The sequence below is a fragment of the Anopheles merus genome, chromosome 2R (genome assembly GCF_017562075.2).
Source record: "Anopheles merus strain MAF chromosome 2R, AmerM5.1, whole genome shotgun sequence".
In the NCBI taxonomy this organism is placed as follows: Eukaryota; Metazoa; Arthropoda; class Insecta; order Diptera; family Culicidae; genus Anopheles; species Anopheles merus.
This window is the reverse complement of record NC_054082.1, coordinates 19,364,969-19,381,296: the sequence shown is the minus strand read 5'-3', so window position 1 is coordinate 19,381,296 and position 16,328 is coordinate 19,364,969. Positions and strand designations below refer to the sequence as shown.

Below are 16,328 nucleotides of genomic sequence, written 5' to 3'. Positions count from 1 at the left end.
TCTTCCAATTAGCTTTACCCTTCAATCCATCAAATCTCCACAGAATCGCATACGCTCTAAACCTTGTTTTTTTTTTTGTGTGTGCTGACTGTTGAGTTTTGATCAGTGCTTTGTTTAACTGCCAACAACTGAGTCGGATAGCAACACTTGCGTACGCAGAAAAAACTTCACCTCTCCGTCCAACGTTGGCTAAAAATGTTTCAACAAAATAATAGAACTGTGTTTTTATATCGATAGCCATAGTGCTGCAAACATCAGCTTCCATACAGTGAAATGATTGGCTGCACAGGCAGCAAACGCCGCTTCCTACTGATTCTTTTTTTTCGGTTATGGTAAACACTGTGAACAGCGACGAAATTCCGACCAAAACTGGGCAAAACAACATCGAAAACCAGATCATAAAACCACACACACACACTAGATTCGTTCGCCACTGCCTTCGCTGCAGTTCGTCCAATTTTTTCCCCCCCAGTTGTTTGATTGTCTCTTCCTACAGCTCTTTCCACTGGTCCCTGATAGGCAATCAAATTATCGACCATAGAACAAAGTTCCGTCAACCCCTCCCTTCGCAACCCATTCTCTGCTTTTTTTTGTTTTCGAGCAACGTAAGCTTTTGTGCGACAGAAGTGCATCTCCACTAGTCCGCTTGGTCGCAGGAACCGTTCCACGCTACCGGAGTAGCTCTAGCTAATATTTTCCGATTTTGGGCCGCATACCATTTCCCGGATGTGCGCAAATGTAGTCCCGGGATTCGCACCCGGGACTGCAGCAAGTTTAGCCCTGCTATTTTGATTTTTTTTTGTTACGGTGTTTGCTTCCGTGTTTGCATTATTGCGAAGCACGCACTCTATTTGGCCTTCCATTGCAAGAGGCGTGCAAACGTTGTTCGTCGATGCTTTTTTGTTGCTGTAGTTGTTGGGCCAGTTTTCGGTTTGCTTCTATTTTTGTCACTAGCTTGGCTCCCGAGATCGATGCTGTTCTATGCTACCCTTCAGCCGGAATGCACTGCCCGGATGCAGTGTACGCCCCTGCGCCAGGGCGGAAATACGAACGACGGTTTTCGCTTCACGGCAGTGCTGATCGTGCTGATGGTCGGGGACGGGGGCATTGTCATTGGGAAACAGTGGGCAGCACGCGGACAACACAAATGTGATTAAAATCCGATAAATGCAGCATCCCGCGTGACGTTCCTGCTGGGCTGGAATGGTTGGAATGGTTGGTTGGAAGTTGAAAAACTCTCGAAAGTGGAAAATAGACCGAGAATACTTGCAATAGGGACACTTTTGTTGCAAAACATTCTTGACATAAAAAGGGTTTCTGGTGCAAAATGTGTGTTAGTTGTTTGTTTCAGTTACTTCAATAAATAGAGATGATTTTTGTAATTTGTTTACAATTAGCATGAAATGCGTGGCCACGACAAAGATGCTAATGAATGACAGACAGTACGAACACTACAACCGTTTGTTTCACTATTTGCTTTTCAAGGTAATGTTCATCGCTTTGTAGGTTTCGAACGAGCGATAAAAGCGTACGTTATGATAAACTTAATATGATTTTTAGGCTTAGATAAAGTACAACATGATACATAATGATATTATTAATTTTGTTTATTTCTCTTCCTTTTTTATTACCGCTATCTACTTATTACATCAGTTACGCCACAGCTAGTCTGGATCTAAATGTTAAAAACAGTGTATCTTAAAAGATGCTGGCAATGTGATACAGAATGTATGTATTATTTAACAATATATAAAGCATAATCGCAACAATATACAAAGCAAATAATGTATTTAAATTAATGTAATTATGCATCGCAATTCTTGTTTGCATGCACCTTCAACAACATCGATAGCGATAATTTCCGTCGACTGTAATTCTGTAAAGTTACCCTTTAATCGAAGCAAAGTATGACGCTAAGTATTGGTCGATATAACCATTTCAATTGCCAGTAAAATCATCCAGCATAAACGTATCTGTTGCATCACTCGTAAAAGATACAACTTTGTGGAATAATTGATTCGGTTTTTTTTTTGCTAAACCCACATCGATTGACTTATGGCTCATTAAACTGTGCCGGGCAAAGAAGACCGACAGAGGTACAGCCGTACAGGGTGCGAGCGCACCGCTAACACATTACACTCCAGCAGCACGATATGTTGCGAATTAATAAGCCTCATTCTGCTTCATAATTACACTTCGATTTCGATTTCATTGTTACATTAATCATTCCAATAATCAATTGGAAGCGCAATAAAGCAAACAATTACAGCAAATGCACGTGTGTGCAGTGTGTTTGATTTCTTGATCCGGATTATCGCGCCCATTATTAACACCACTCGGACAACGAAGCCCGACAGCTCGTTGCTCGTAGGTTGGACGTCCCGTGCCGCTTTTCATAAACAAACCCTAAACCATAATCCTTACCGGTCATGCTAGCGCGATCGAAATGCGATTTTATTTTCATAAGACAACCAAACTCGCACGCATTACGCGCGCCCTAATTGGCTCGACCGACCTGCAACCACACTGCCCGACCCACAAAACATCCACACGGCGACGATCGGTTACGATCATGGGAATTTTTAATCACCCAAACAATTCCTCGCCAACCACTTTCGGTCGGCACGGGCGTTGGGCTTCCCGCCATCCTCATACTTACTTTCTTCCGTCAACTGGAAGCCCTCGCAACCCCCGGTGTCTGAGAGGTTGGCGGCGGCGGAAGTGGCGCTCGCACGAAGTTCCGCTCGAATTACCAGCGCAAATCCGATCCGAACGCAGTAACGCCCGCATAGCGCGTTGGCCCCCCTCCACCCCAGGTGAATGTGGTCGTCTTTCTGCAAACCACAGCTAAGCCCTCGGTGGCTTCGGGTGCCAATTTTCTTATAAATATTGCACCACTGCACGATAATGGGTGCATTCGTTCAGCGGTCGGCACTCAACAAGCACAAGACACAGTTTGCTACAGGTTGCTACAACCTCCAGAACCAAGTGCAGATCAAAGCGGTGCGTGTTGCAAGTACGGGAACCATTCGTTCCCGCATCTAGTAGTCCGTATTGCATTTTTCATAGTAGTATGCTCGAGCAGTGCAGAGTGAAGGGGTGAAAAATAGTAAATTCGGTTCCGAACCCGTGCAGTAGATACACGATCAAACAAGTGAGTGATGGGGTGCAGTGTGTGGTGTTGTGATGTTAACCTTTACTGACAAGCATTGTGCGCGTGTGCTTTTCACTCTCTCTTTCCCTCCCTCTCTTGTAGATGGCATCTATTACAGTGTTTGCCACCGTGCTAACACTCCTGCTAGTGCAGTGCGTCACCATCCGGGGCAATCCCGTGCCGGCCAAAATACTCGGAAAGTATGTGCTGGCGTATCAATCGCCTGGGGCTAACCTGCACCTAAACCCGCACGACGATCCGGACGAGATAAACGAACTGTCCAATGGGATTGAGAGTGGCGAAGGTGGGGCAGAGTATGCGAGACCACAGTCGGCACCCAACAAACACTATCACTATCGGCCCCAGTATCGGCCGGCACCGGAACCCGACCAGTACGACGACAACGAGGAACAGGACCAGCAGGACCAACAGGACCAAGAGCAGCAGCAGCAAGAGTCGTCAGACTATGCGGAAGATTCGGCTACGGCCGGTGCTACCCATCAGTACATGACGACGTACAAAACGTCCACCAAACATGGCGGCGGAACACGGTACCGGCCCAGCTATTCGGATTCGGAGGAGGAAGACGATGAAGATACGAGCGCTAGCGAAGAATCGAACGCTTACAATGCGTATCGTGCGTACCAGGGCAAGGGCAGCAAGAAACCGCAAAGCCATCATGCAAGCAGCTCGGCCGCTTCGTCGGGTCTGGGCAGCAATCGCTACCACCAGCATTACGTTCAGCATCAACACCGTCCAAAGCATCAGGAACAACACCAGCAGCAGCAGCAGCAGCATCACCATCATCACCATCGTCAGCAACAGCAGCAGCAGCAGCAACAGTCCTCCTATCATCACCATCACGTACCGTCCGCTCATACCTCGTACCATCCGCAGCTGATCCAGGCGTACAAGATCCTGCACGGTACGCCGAACCAGCTGCCCACCTCGCACGAGTACACCGACGATGAAGACGGTAGCGAGGAGTTCGACGAGGAAGACGAAGACTTCCACAGCGGGGCAGCGATCGGGGCCGCCGCCGGCCTCACGTCCGGCTACGGTGCCACCGGGTCCGCCGCGCACCAAATCATCCACACCAAGGGACGGGCGGTGCCGATCAGCCAGCACGTGGAGATAGAAACGCCCGTGCCGGTACCGTACGTGAAGAAGATCCACGTACCGATCCCGCAGGAAGTACGCATCAAGATCCCCCACCCGGTGTTGGTGCCCGTGCCGCGCCCCTACCCGGTGCACATACCCGTCGCGCAGCCGATCGCCGTGCCGGACATAAAGGAAATTACGGTACCGATCGAGAAGATCGTCCCGTACCCGGTGGAGAAGAAGATACCCGTGCCGATCGAGAAGCCGGTACCGTACCCGGTCGAGAAGCACGTGCCCGTCTATCTGCCCCACCCGATCCCGGTGAAGGTGCCGATCGTGAAGACGATCATCCACAAGGTGAAGCAGCAGACGGCCAGCGGGCCACCGCTACCGCCGCCCGGGCATGGGGCCGGCAGTTCCTTCTGGTAGTAAGGTTTAGGGCATTGAGGAAGCCAGCGATTCCAATGCAAAGGTATCGATGTCGGTGGGAACATACATTTATAAGCCTGTATTCGTGTGTGCGTGTGTGTGCGTGCGTGTCTGTTTGTGTGTGCCCAACGAAGCATGCAAAATCGCATCCAGTGGCGAACATGGCCCAGCTAGCCCGGTATGCGTTTACCATCGTCCGTCTTCCGCTACGCATTGGGTGTTACATTTTAAGACTGCAAAAGGGGGAGGGAAAAGTGGTTGTTTTGCCTTCCCTTTTTTTCTTTCTTTCTTTTGGCAACAGTGACCAACGCATGATTGCATAATTTCCAGCTACGATACCTGCTCATTTGTATCGTGCCAATTATCGCTACTCGTGTTGTTTTAAGCTGCTAACTATGTGTTTTTTTTTTCGTTGTGGTTTGTTTCATTCTCTTATCAAGCCCTAATTAGTATCTTATATTTTTTTCTCATTTGCTTTCTGCATTCGCCATACCAGTGCACACACTGGTCGTTTGCCATACAATGTTGTTCGGGCAGTTGTTAGTGAATGTTTTGTTTCGGCTAGCCTTTTTAGCTTGGTTTCCTTCCTACTTGGCAGCGCGAATTATCGTACCGGGAGTAGTTTTTTGTTTAGATATGTTGTTTCATTATTTTACCACAACCATGACGACACTGCGTGTGTGTGTGTTTGTGTTTTACGTGTCAAGCGCAAAACGTTTACTAAAAGCCATTTTAATCGAACGTTCATCGTGAGCTGTTACCAGTTACAAGCAGCAGCACTGAATCAACAAAAATCTTTCGTTTTCCGAGAGATTGCATTAATGTTTATTTATTTGTTTGTTTGCTGCTCGCTTAAGTGGTGTAGTTTAATCTTCTGTGCTTCAGTTGTTTTTTTGTGTGAAAAATTTAAAATTTATTGTTTTGTTCAACCCGTTTGGCAGAACCTGTCACTAATGTTATCCATCCTCGCTCGTATTGTTATTAGGTTTGTAGTTAATTTTAGCAGCGCGCGCGCTCAAACACATTCATTCAATATCATTCATTAAATTTATTCTCATTGTTCTTTGCCTTGTTTTCTTGTAAATAATCGTCTTCATTTTGTTTCCACCAATAGGAATAGTTTCTATGAAGCTTACCTGCTTGTTACTGAAATACCAAATAAAGCGATATTTTTATACGAATTACTCTTTACTATTTTATTTTCTCTTCCACCTTCCTTACTTCACCTAGAAGTGATAACATAATTCACAAATATTTTCCAAACAATGGTACATGAAAAGCACTGCCCGCAAAAGAAATAATGCACAACAATTGTACACAACAACGCACCACACAGCCGTTTTGCGTTGCGTTTGACCTATGCGCTGTAAGTTTAATAGCTGTCAAATGATGCTATCTCCAGCAGAAAATACCTATTCTCGATAGCCATCTCATTACGCCTAAGAAATGGGCGGAAAGAAGTATTCATAAACTAACGTAATAAATGTGACGTCGTAATGTGTCTGCCCCACAAAGACGTAACGGCGCTTGGGACACGCTTGAGAGAGAGAGACAGAAAGGGAGACAAAATGCGAGAGGGCGAGAATTTACTACACGCAAGCTTTCCCTTCCAGACGCGCACGGTACGGTCTCAACGCCCCACAGCAATCCCAGCTGCCAGAAAATTCCCTTTCGCCCCGTAGAAAAAGGGACCCCGGGAAAAGATAGATGATGATGATAGTGTGCGTCCACCTAGGGATGTGCCTCGGGTGATGCTGTGTGGGTGACGATAAAAGATGAAATTTATAGGTATTATAATGATGTTAAAATGTACGTGAGCAAAGTACTAATGCTCGTCATATTTTGCTGCACCGAAATACTTGCACTCCTTCCACCGCCAGTAGGGTGTCCCGGCAATCGCGCTAAATTAAATCATGAACGACTGGATTAGGGTTTACGCTTAAGCGTGCGTTTTAATGGTTCATTTGCTGACGTGAAAGGTCGGACACTCATAATGTACCGCGACATCGGAACAGGGATAGAAATATTTACGCTTTTGTTTGAGGTTTTTTGTTCCCAGTTTCAGTCCGGTTCCAGCAATTGTAATTTGCATCATTAGTAAATTCATGATCCAAGGGCAAGGGCTGTACCATTCGTGGTATTCTCCAGTGCTAATGTAAATGCGTTTAAACCAGATCAAGATTACTCATCTTCACTACTGTCGATGTTGTATTTCCTGTTGTATTTTTCAACTCTTTTTCCTCTGAACCTGAACAAGCGACCCACAAAACGATAAGCACGTCACACGACACATTGCAACAAAGGTTCGCAACTGCAATGAATGCTAAAAATATTATAACCCGGTCACCCAGATCGATCCTGAGTCACGGCTGAGCGATCACGCGTGAAATGGGAAATTCCACCCAAAGACTACACCTTCAAAAAACCAACCATTTTTGTCTCCAAAACTGCCATGACCAATCGCTTTTCACTTACGCAGATTATCTAAGCTCGCGCAGAATGACGACAGCTGGGCAGCTACCACCTTCCGAAAACATAGGCTTGTCCGGTTGCACCACGGCAGCGACACGTGCGAGGACTTTCACCGTAGCGAAGCGGTAACGTAACCGGAACCGATTCCGGCCCATTTACCTGCCGGTCTTCACGATCCACCCGCCCCTTAGTGGCCGAGGCGCAAAATTTCACTTTCAAGGCCAATTATCACCTCGCAGTTTCCACCCGCACCGAACCCATCGGCAGTGGCCGATGACTTTCCCAGTTACACGGCCCAACGTACGACAGCATTCGGTGGCGTGCGCCGCGTCATCACCACGCGTTTTTTTTGTTGTGACATTGACACCGTCAACGGTGTGGTGCGGTACGGTTTGCCACTGTCTGCCAGTAGTAAGCATTGTTATCTCGTGCTGTTTGCTGCATTTTCCACCCCCACCGTCGATAGTACGTCATCGCGACGATACGAAAACACAGAGATCGGCCCTTCCGGCTAGTTGGTCGCTGCGCAGTACACGGCTGGCGATCTGGCGCCATCTGTGCGGTTGTGGGAACCGACAGTGGAGAGCAATAAACAAAAGGGAAGCTACAGCATCTCAAGAGCAATTCGTGTAATGCGAGTGGAGATCTTACTTGCAGGAGAGTGTAAGATCACCGAGGAGAATGCGAAATGTTGTTGTTGTGCGGTGTGTAATTGTCATGGCAGTATGTAGACCCAGTTTAATGTTTGTATTTCGCGTTTTTGTTAACAAGTCTTTACCATTTATTCATATGCCCAACTTGATGACTTGGGGAAAAGGCAAACATTTTACTTTTAAAAGTATCTTTTGACCTAATAAAATAATGCTTTAAGGCTTTTAATACTTAATTTAATGCAGTTCTTTCTCAGATTTTCTGCAATATCCCCTGCAAAGAGAGTGGACTTACAAGCGAGAGTATCTCGCACTCACATTGTGAGTTACCAGTTTTTTTTTTAAACCCCACACGCTGATAGCAACAAAGCGGGAAAGAGGGGGGGGGGAATGTGTTACAATTAGCACCCGGTCATGCCGGGGGTTGTTGCAGCACGTTGTTTGCTACCATCTTTTTTGCCGCATCTCACTACATTCTGCTCCAATTTTTCGCTGCCAAACCGCGTCCCACACCCCATCACCTAGATCGCGTATCAGGTCTGCGCTCTGTACCTGATTTTATAGCCAGCCAGTCCAGGCTCTCCCAACGGCAAACCGTATAGAAGATCACAACATCTTCCCGACCCATACGCGAACGAAATCAGCACGAACTGCGTAATCGCTGTGTCAACAAAGCTGTGCCAAACACCGGATAAAGGAGAGTGCCTTCCAGGAGGGGAGGAAGGTGCAGGCCCACGGCAGGCTAGAGTGTCACCAAGGGCCGGGGCCAGCATCTTCAGCGTACACAAAGTGGTACACGTGAGAGCCCGCGAGAGCGATGTTCGGCCCGTCCGGTCAGGTGAGATGCGATTGCGTGCGCGTGCTAGTGTGCATTGGTCTACGTGCGAATACGCTTAGCATCTCATCAAAAACCCCATGAGTATCTCACGAACCACGTAGGAGAGTAGGGGAGTGAACGATTTATCTACCGACTGTGGCGGGCTCGCTTATCGTATTCGCAGCACAGTATCTGCCCGCGCAGGACATTTGGCGCGCCCGGGTTCGAGTTGAGTGGTCGCGATCAGATCGGTTCGCTTAGTTACTACCGGGCAAACCCGCACAGTGCACTTGAAGTAACGCGTGGCCGTTAACATTCCAATTCCGTTGTGATTCAAAATGTAGCACCGTAAGTAGACGGAAAGTTCCAAACGGAATAAGCAAAAAATAAACGAAACAGTGAACATGTGCCATGTTTGCAGTGCGTGATGGAAAACCTATCGAATCGTGTGCTCTAATTGTGTGTGTGTATGTGTGTGTGTGTGTGTGTGTGTGTGTGTGTGTGTGTGTGTGTGTGTGTGTGTGTGTGTGTGTGTGTGTGTGTGTGTGTGTGTGTGTGTGTGTGTGTGTGTGTGTGTGTTTGTGTGTGCCTTTCGATCCTCATCCTCGTTGCAGATGAAGCTGCAGCAGTGCGTCATTGATTTCGCTATCATCCTGATAACGATCCCGTCGCTCGTCGTCGTGGCACTGCTACTGGACTACATGATGAACCGAACTGGGTGGGCGGAGCAGCTGGAGGCGCAGCTCATCATGGCCGCGCTGGCGGTGGCCTTCTTCCTGATCTGCATCATGATCTCCGTCTACCTGACGCACCGGGTCGGCAACTGTCTCTGGGCCGGGCCGCAGCCCGACCAGCCGTCGATCTACTCGATCGAGCGCGGGCACGATGCCACCCTGCCCCCACCGTCGTACGAGTCGGTGATGGGCGGCGACCATGCCCCCCCATCGTACGAAAAAATCAGCAAGATCTTCCCGCCGCCACAGGAACCGCCGCCCCCGTACGCCGTCGCGCTCGGTCGTGACGTGGCGGCCCACATCTGATCTACGTGCCATTGCGTGCGCCGTGCCGAGTGCGCCTCGGGAGCGGCTAACGCTCCCGTGCTTCTTGGCACCGTTCGCCCATCTTTGTTGTTGTTGCTGTTGTGTTGTAAAGACTGGTTGTGCGCTGTGCCCGCGTCGTTAGTTTCGGGATGATTGCGAAATAATAAAAAAAAGACAGAAAACATGCGCTACTGCTCAAACGCCGTGTCCGTGTTGTTTTGCCACCGTGCTTTTTTCCGCACAGAGAAATCTTCCACCCTTATCGCGGGTACTAGTCGCTCTTGGGTTTGTTCGCCTCCCCGGTCGGTGGCTTCGAGTGACGCTTAAAGATAAGATAGTATCCGAGCGCGATCAGCAGCACGACCCCGACCATGTCCAGCCCGTACACCTGGTACGGTGCCATACTGCGCGTCGGCGAGCGCAGATACCGCAGGCCCTTGTTGGCGATCGTCTTCTCGATCCAGAAGATGGCACGCTCGAGCGGAGGTTCCGGCTGTGTGCGGAAGCGGTACGAAAGCTCCTTACCGCGGGCGCGATAGCTAGCGGTGGAAAGAACGGCAGTGAAAGTGATGCAGTGCAGAACCGATCGATTATTTTGCCCTACCTGCTATCGCTCAGTATCGTGTCCATCGCTTCTTTCAGCGTCACGGCGTTGAGCTGCGCGGACGGTATGCCGATACCGATGCCGGCCTGCTCGATCCGCCGCACGTTCGAAAACTGATCGGCAAAGAAGGGCACCCCAATCACCGGCACGCCGTTCCACGCTGCCTCCTGCAGGCTGAGCAGACCGCCGTGGCTAACGAGCAGCTTGGTGCGCCCGTTGGCCAGCACGGCCGACTGGGGCACCCATGGTGCCATCAGCACGTTCGGGGGCATCAGCAAACCGTCCGCGTTCGCGTGCTTCCAGATGAAGCCATAGTCGGGCATGCTGGCGAACAGCTCGAGCAGCTGCCGGTTCACTTCCGCCCCCAGCATCTCGCTCTGCACGTTCGTGCCGAAGCTGAACAGCACCACGCCTTTGTTCGCCCGGGCAATGAACTGACTCATCATCTAGCGTGGAAGAGATGCAAGGGTATTTAATAGCGTTTTTTTGTTTGCATGTCTCCCATGATAGTATTCCCGCAAAAACCCCTCCCAAACTTACCGGTGGCATCTCCTCCGCGCGCTTGATGTGCAAACCGCCCACCTGCACCACGTTCGGGGGCAGCAGCTGATAGAAGTCGAGCGCCGGATCACTGTTCACCAGCACCAGCTCGGACCGGCGCTCCAGCAGCTTGACGTGCGTGCGATTCGCACCCTCAAAGACGCGCCCCAGCCGTTGCTGTTCCTGGGGCATGTACACCTGCTGCCGGTACAGCATGTCGAACCACCAGTACAGTGTGTTCTGAACCCGCTCCACGAAAGTCATGCGCGTCCCGAAGCTGGACGCCGGATGGGGCAGGTAGGTGGTGTAGACCGGTACGTCGGCCAGGTACTGCGTGTACGACGGGATGTTGTAGGGCGAGATGCTAACCAGCGGCGGATTGTGGAAGTGCTCCAGAAAGCCAAGCAACCACTGTCCCATCGTGAAGTCGTGTATTACCAGATCGAACCGGAAGGTGCGCGGGTACGCCAGCAGCCGCTGGATGGCGTCCTCCTCCTCCAGCAGCCCGCTCGCCACCTTGTAGTACTGGTACACGTTCATGATGTTGCCGAACGCGTGCTCGTAGCTGGAGAAATCACCCGCACTGTCGGCGAACGCGGCCATCATCTTCGCGTAGTACCCGTCCATCACCAGAAACGTTTTGCCCGGGACGGACGTTTCCTGCTCGAACGAAAGGATGGTCAGGTTGTGTCCGTTTTCGTACAGCCGGTCAAAGATCTGCCGGTTCCAGATGTGATGGCTTTTCGAGGGCGTCGTCTGGAGAAAGAGTATATTTTCGGCGTGCACATGGCAGATCGCAGCTAGTGCGAGGGTTAGCGCGATCCAGCGCTGTGTCGTCATGGTTGGAGATCGTAGATCGTATTCTAAAACGGACATTAAACATTTGTTACAACGCAGTGGTGTGAGACGAGACGAGACTTTCATTCGTACATACCTTCAATAATGTAAAACAACGACAAACTGGAAGAAATCCCCCTCCGAGCTCACGATTATATCTTATCAGACGTCGTTGGTCCAAAAGGCAATTATCACCGGCACCGGACGAGTGTGTGTGTGTGTGTGTGTGTGTGTGTTGGGGGCACTGTTTTGCTGCCGGTTGGAGATTTCATGTCATTCCGTCACGCTGTGTGTGAGGGGTTTGAATCGCAGCTCGGCAATGTCACACTGCCTCTGGAGCCGATCGGCTGGCGATTGAACGGCAACTGCTGCAATGAACTTGCGTTGCGGTTCATTGCCTGGCCACTGACAAGCGAAACCAAAGCGTTACACCCAAAACACATTGTTCGTCGTTCGGCGTTGGTCGTCTAATGGGTTCGTTTCGTAGATGTATTTGTGTCTGTTTGATTTGGTAGGTTTTTTTTTTCATTTCCTATCGCTGTCTAAAAATAGCTCAAAAACGACACTCTACTGAACACTCACACACGCATTCAGAATGATTATTGAAGCGTCGCTAATCATTGCGTCCATATGACGTACGATAGCACGCACCCATCACGGAGGAACCCCAACTCTATTGCTGCGTTTAATTTCCGTCCAATCATCAGCGTGGTCTACGCACTGAAGTGGCTAGAAGAGCTTCTAATCTATCAACAAAAATCCACCGTTTGTCTGCCTGTTTCTCTAACCAGTTTGGCGCCATTTACCTTTAAAAAGGCAATGGCCGTCCCGACCTTTAGCCGTCTAACGGCCCCGCGTACAGCAGCGGACATGCAGTGTAAACAGCATGAATGTAAATGAATAAATATAGCGGAACAACGCCGTCCCATTGGCTGCTTGTTGTCATACCGTGTCACTATAGTATATCACACACTGCAGGCATTGCAAAAGGCAAAAGTTGAAGAAGAAAAAAAAACCATCTTCAACGGAAAGACTTACTGGCGGTGCTTATTGGTAAGTTAAACATGTGCATAACGCTCGTGTGGCTGCTAATGAATAGATTCTCGAACACAGCTGACGCGTTGCGTGGACGGTTAGCACTTACGGTAGTTTGGAGTGGAACGTTCGTATGTTTTTTGTTTGCGATTTTCGCCACATGTTTAAATAATTCATTCAGGATGGCGCGTTTATGCACGAAAATGAAATGGTTGCAAATGGATTCTAAAATTAATGATCAGTTTGTTGATCTAGCTGTAAAAAATTAAGATTTCATATGGATTTGCCCAACAAGAACGACGGATTTAGTTTTTGGAGAGATTTCGAGTACCAAAGTTACAGCTGATACTATGACTATTAATTGTAACTATTGCTCCCATATGGGACTGACACTAATGAAAATATGGTTTTGACGTTTTAAGCTGAAATTACTAAAAAAAGTCTTGTTTTGCATTCCACGATCAATTATACTGTAGTAAGATAGTTAAAGCTATACGAGATGTACGGCGACCTCACTGTCGTACAGCGTATAAAGCTCGCCAGGCTCCGGTGGGCTGGCCATGTTATACGCATGGAAACGGACGACCCAGCCCGTAAAGTCTTTTTAGGCCGTCCACAAGGACAGAGGAGGCGTGGTAGGCCCAAATTGAGGTGGCAAGATGGCGTGGAGGCGTCCGCCATTAAGGCCGGGATAACGGACTGGCAGACGAAGGCGCGAGACCGTGAGCGGTTTCGGACACTCCTGAGGCAGGCCAAGACCGCAAAGCGGTTGTAGTGCCGGATAAGTAAGTAAGATAGTTAAAAATTCCTGATTTTCAAAACTTACTATTTGGTACTGATGAGTACCAAACCCTGATTTTTGTAGTAATACATATGGCAAAATCGTTGACAAGCTTAATTGAGAACAAAATACTTGCCCATGGAGATAAACAAACTAGTGGTGTGCTCTCTAGAGCGGACTCACGAATCCGATTCGAACCCAGTTATTGATAGTAGTTACTTTAGCTCCGCCAGGAGTCGTCCGTAGTCTGCCGGTGTACGTTTCTTCCGCAGGCATTTCATTTCGTGTTTTTTGTTTCCTTTTTCATTTTGCGTTTCTTACACTTCTTACAAAGGCCTTTCTTTGTAAGACAAGTGGTTTGAGGCGACCAAAGTCAGCAGGAGTGGAAGTCGGATAGGCATGATTTCATGCCTAACCACAAAAACATCGGTCATCTCCAGTCAACTCCGTATGACTATGCCTCCGAACGGCTCCGGATGACTCCGGATGTCTCCGACTCCGGACGACGCCGGGTGATTCCGCATGGCTCCGGACGATTCCAAACGGCTCCTTGTTGTACAACTCATTAAAGATAAAAACACCCTTTTAATGATGGTTTGCTTGATTAGATATGCTACAAAAACCACATCCCTGCAATCGTACACTGAACAAACATAATAAAAACTTCCACATTCAGTTTCTATCCTATGTTAGCTTACCATCCTTTCATCAACGAATGGTAACCAACAGGTATATCTTGCTATTGATCTGTACCAGCCTTGCCAACCCTTCTGCTAACCGCCCTATGCATTAACCTGCACACAATCCGAACCCCCTTAACCTTGCCCAAACGCATCGATTTGCTCTGACTAAACAACATTGCAAACTTTGCCCACCCCCTTCACCTGCCTGCGAAAGGGTGGTGGGGGTCGGGAAGCTTTCTACCATCTTTATTTATCTTTCCTCATTTACGTGGCCTACGCTGCTGTTTGTCGCTGTGCTGTACTTTTCCAATGTATTTTTATTCCACACCGGCCATCCCTATAAAGGCCCCACAACGCTCCCCTGTGTAAAGCGTAACGAACGCAACTATCCTTACGATGTTGGCCTGTCTGCACGTACCACTCCAGCCGCACACTCACACTCACGCATACGGCACCCACCGAGAGGGTTTTGTGTGTTTACTCATCCGTTCATCTGGTTCCGGTTTCCGTTTCCCGGAAGCAATACAAGGCGCAAGAATAGACGAACCATAGCAATGCGTCCGTACACACACACACACACACATACAAGGACGGCGTTTGTTCGGGTTGTAGTAGTCGTTTGCCACTACATACCTTGCCCACATGCCACTCTGCCACTGCACTGCACTAGCTGTGCAGCCTGCTGGAAGCAATGTAATGGCTGGCGATGATACAAAGAGGCCAGTAAAGTAATGTAAACAAGAAATCTGATGTAATTTATGGACGAGTGATGCAGCTCCGATGCTCCGCAGCATCCACAGCCAGCCACCGGCGATGATTCACACTCGCACACTCGAGTACCGGCATTCTACGCCCCTTCCGACCGCTTCTGCGGGTCGGCTGCTCGTTGGCTGCTGATGGCTATAACGACCGACGATGGGGAGTGTGTTCCGGTCGTCGTTAAGCCACCCAAGAATGTTCTTACACTGTTCCTTCGGGTTGCGCCCTTTTCCACGCTTGACGAGCCTGATGATGTTGATTTATGCACATTTGAAACCTGAAAACTGGCGTCAGCATTGTGCAGAAGGGGGGAGTGGGCAATGTTAGCGATCCTCAGCATAAATGGAAATGTGCGAGGGAGAAGCGGTGAGAGGTAGCTGCAGCCGTGTTTGCCTGTGTATGCCGGCAAACAAACGCCGTAACAAGCGCGTGCCATCGATTGTTGAATTTAAAACTCAAAATGAAATTAACTTCTGCAGTGATTCGGTAGTAGTGCTTTCGATTTTTTTTTGTGTGCACAAAATCTATATTACCCTTGCGGTAAATATGTGAACGATGGTGCGGTGTTTGTATGAGCGTTACATACCGAATCTTACCCATTCAGCTATTGTGAAGATATCGCATTAATGCTTTGCTCCCTATCACCCCACAGTGGAACAGTTGTGTTTGCAGGGGCCCGAGGGCGCTCGGATAATGAACACATACCACCCACCACACTACACATCATCCACGGTCAATATGCTCTAAATAACAAACCATGCTCAATATCTCCGGCACTGCTGTACAACGCTCCAGTCAGATCTGCTGCCGTCCCTGCCTGGTGCTGGTGCAACCTGGTCTCCTAGCAACAAACTCGCACACTCCTTGTCCTTCAGCAGGACCGTCATGGTTCTTGTTGTGATACACAAACCGTCGTTGCTTTCTGGATCGGAAAGCGCATTACAGAGAGGGAGGAAAATGGAAAGAGAGAGAGAGAGGAGAAAGAGAGACTTTCCCGCCCCAAATACCAAACAGTCAACCTTTGTTGGTACATCAAGCGGGAGCACTACGGGGCGATGGAAAATGAAAGCAAAAATAAATAGCAAAAGAAAAGCAGTACACACACACACACGCACACACGCGCGCGCACAAGATCAAAAATACAACGTTTTATTCTCTTCTTACACAGCGCATTACGCACGGTATGCGAAGGGTATTACAATGCCGCGTTCCGGACCGATTCGCTCGGCATTGAACCGACGCGACGATAGGCAAAGAAGTCGAGATTTGGTCGTCCCCAAACCTCCCTCCCATTCTGAAACCAAACAACCAGCATCTTTTCCATTGTACCTCCTACCAGTCGTAAGGTAACCACCCCGGGTCACACACACACACACACACATGTTCCCGGGGAGGTTCCGGAGCGATTTGACTAGCGGGATGAAGA

The 16,328-nt window shown here is 49.0% G+C and overlaps 3 protein-coding genes across 3 annotated transcripts; 2 read left to right on the top strand and 1 right to left on the bottom strand.

Annotated features, from left to right (window-relative positions):
• Nucleotides 1-2,940: 2,940 nt before the first annotated feature.
• Nucleotides 2,941-5,865, top strand: LOC121589074 (transcription initiation factor TFIID subunit 12). The gene is made up of 2 exons (XM_041907680.1): nt 2,941-3,154; nt 3,257-5,865. The coding sequence occupies exon 2, from the start codon at nt 3,257-3,259 to the stop codon at nt 4,682-4,684; it is 1,428 nt and encodes a 475-aa protein (XP_041763614.1). The 5' UTR covers nt 2,941-3,154; the 3' UTR covers nt 4,685-5,865.
• A 2,367-nt stretch (nt 5,866-8,232) lies between these two features.
• Nucleotides 8,233-9,863, top strand: LOC121589075. The gene is made up of 2 exons (XM_041907681.1): nt 8,233-8,971; nt 9,238-9,863. The coding sequence occupies exon 2, from the start codon at nt 9,238-9,240 to the stop codon at nt 9,661-9,663; it is 426 nt and encodes a 141-aa protein (XP_041763615.1). The 5' UTR covers nt 8,233-8,971; the 3' UTR covers nt 9,664-9,863.
• On the bottom strand, nt 9,853-12,030 carry LOC121589073 (UDP-glycosyltransferase UGT5-like). The gene is made up of 4 exons (XM_041907679.1): nt 11,742-12,030; nt 10,808-11,670; nt 10,268-10,713; nt 9,853-10,202 (listed from the first exon to the last, which is right to left on the bottom strand). Exons 2-4 carry the CDS (start codon nt 11,645-11,647, stop codon nt 9,935-9,937), a joined length of 1,554 nt encoding a protein of 517 aa, XP_041763613.1. The 5' UTR covers nt 11,648-11,670; nt 11,742-12,030; the 3' UTR covers nt 9,853-9,934.
• Between the last annotated feature and the right edge of the window lie 4,298 nt (nt 12,031-16,328).

What these genes read in the sequence shown, in the direction of transcription:
- LOC121589074 (XM_041907680.1), top strand. Translation starts at nt 3,257, where the DNA reads ATGGCATCTATTACAGTGTTTGCCACCGTGCTAACACTCCTGCTAGTG.
- LOC121589075 (XM_041907681.1), top strand. Translation starts at nt 9,238, where the DNA reads ATGAAGCTGCAGCAGTGCGTCATTGATTTCGCTATCATCCTGATAACG.
- LOC121589073 (XM_041907679.1), bottom strand. Translation starts at nt 11,647, where the DNA reads ATGACGACACAGCGCTGGATCGCGCTAACCCTCGCACTAGCTGCGATC. An exon ending in GCGCGGAGGAGATGCCACCG is followed by an intron (nt 10,714 to 10,807) that starts GTAAGTTTGGGA and finishes CTTCCACGCTAG; the next exon opens with ATGATGAGTCAGTTCATTGC. An exon ending in ACGATACTGAGCGATAGCAG is followed by an intron (nt 10,203 to 10,267) that starts GTAGGGCAAAAT and finishes TTCCACCGCTAG; the next exon opens with CTATCGCGCCCGCGGTAAGG.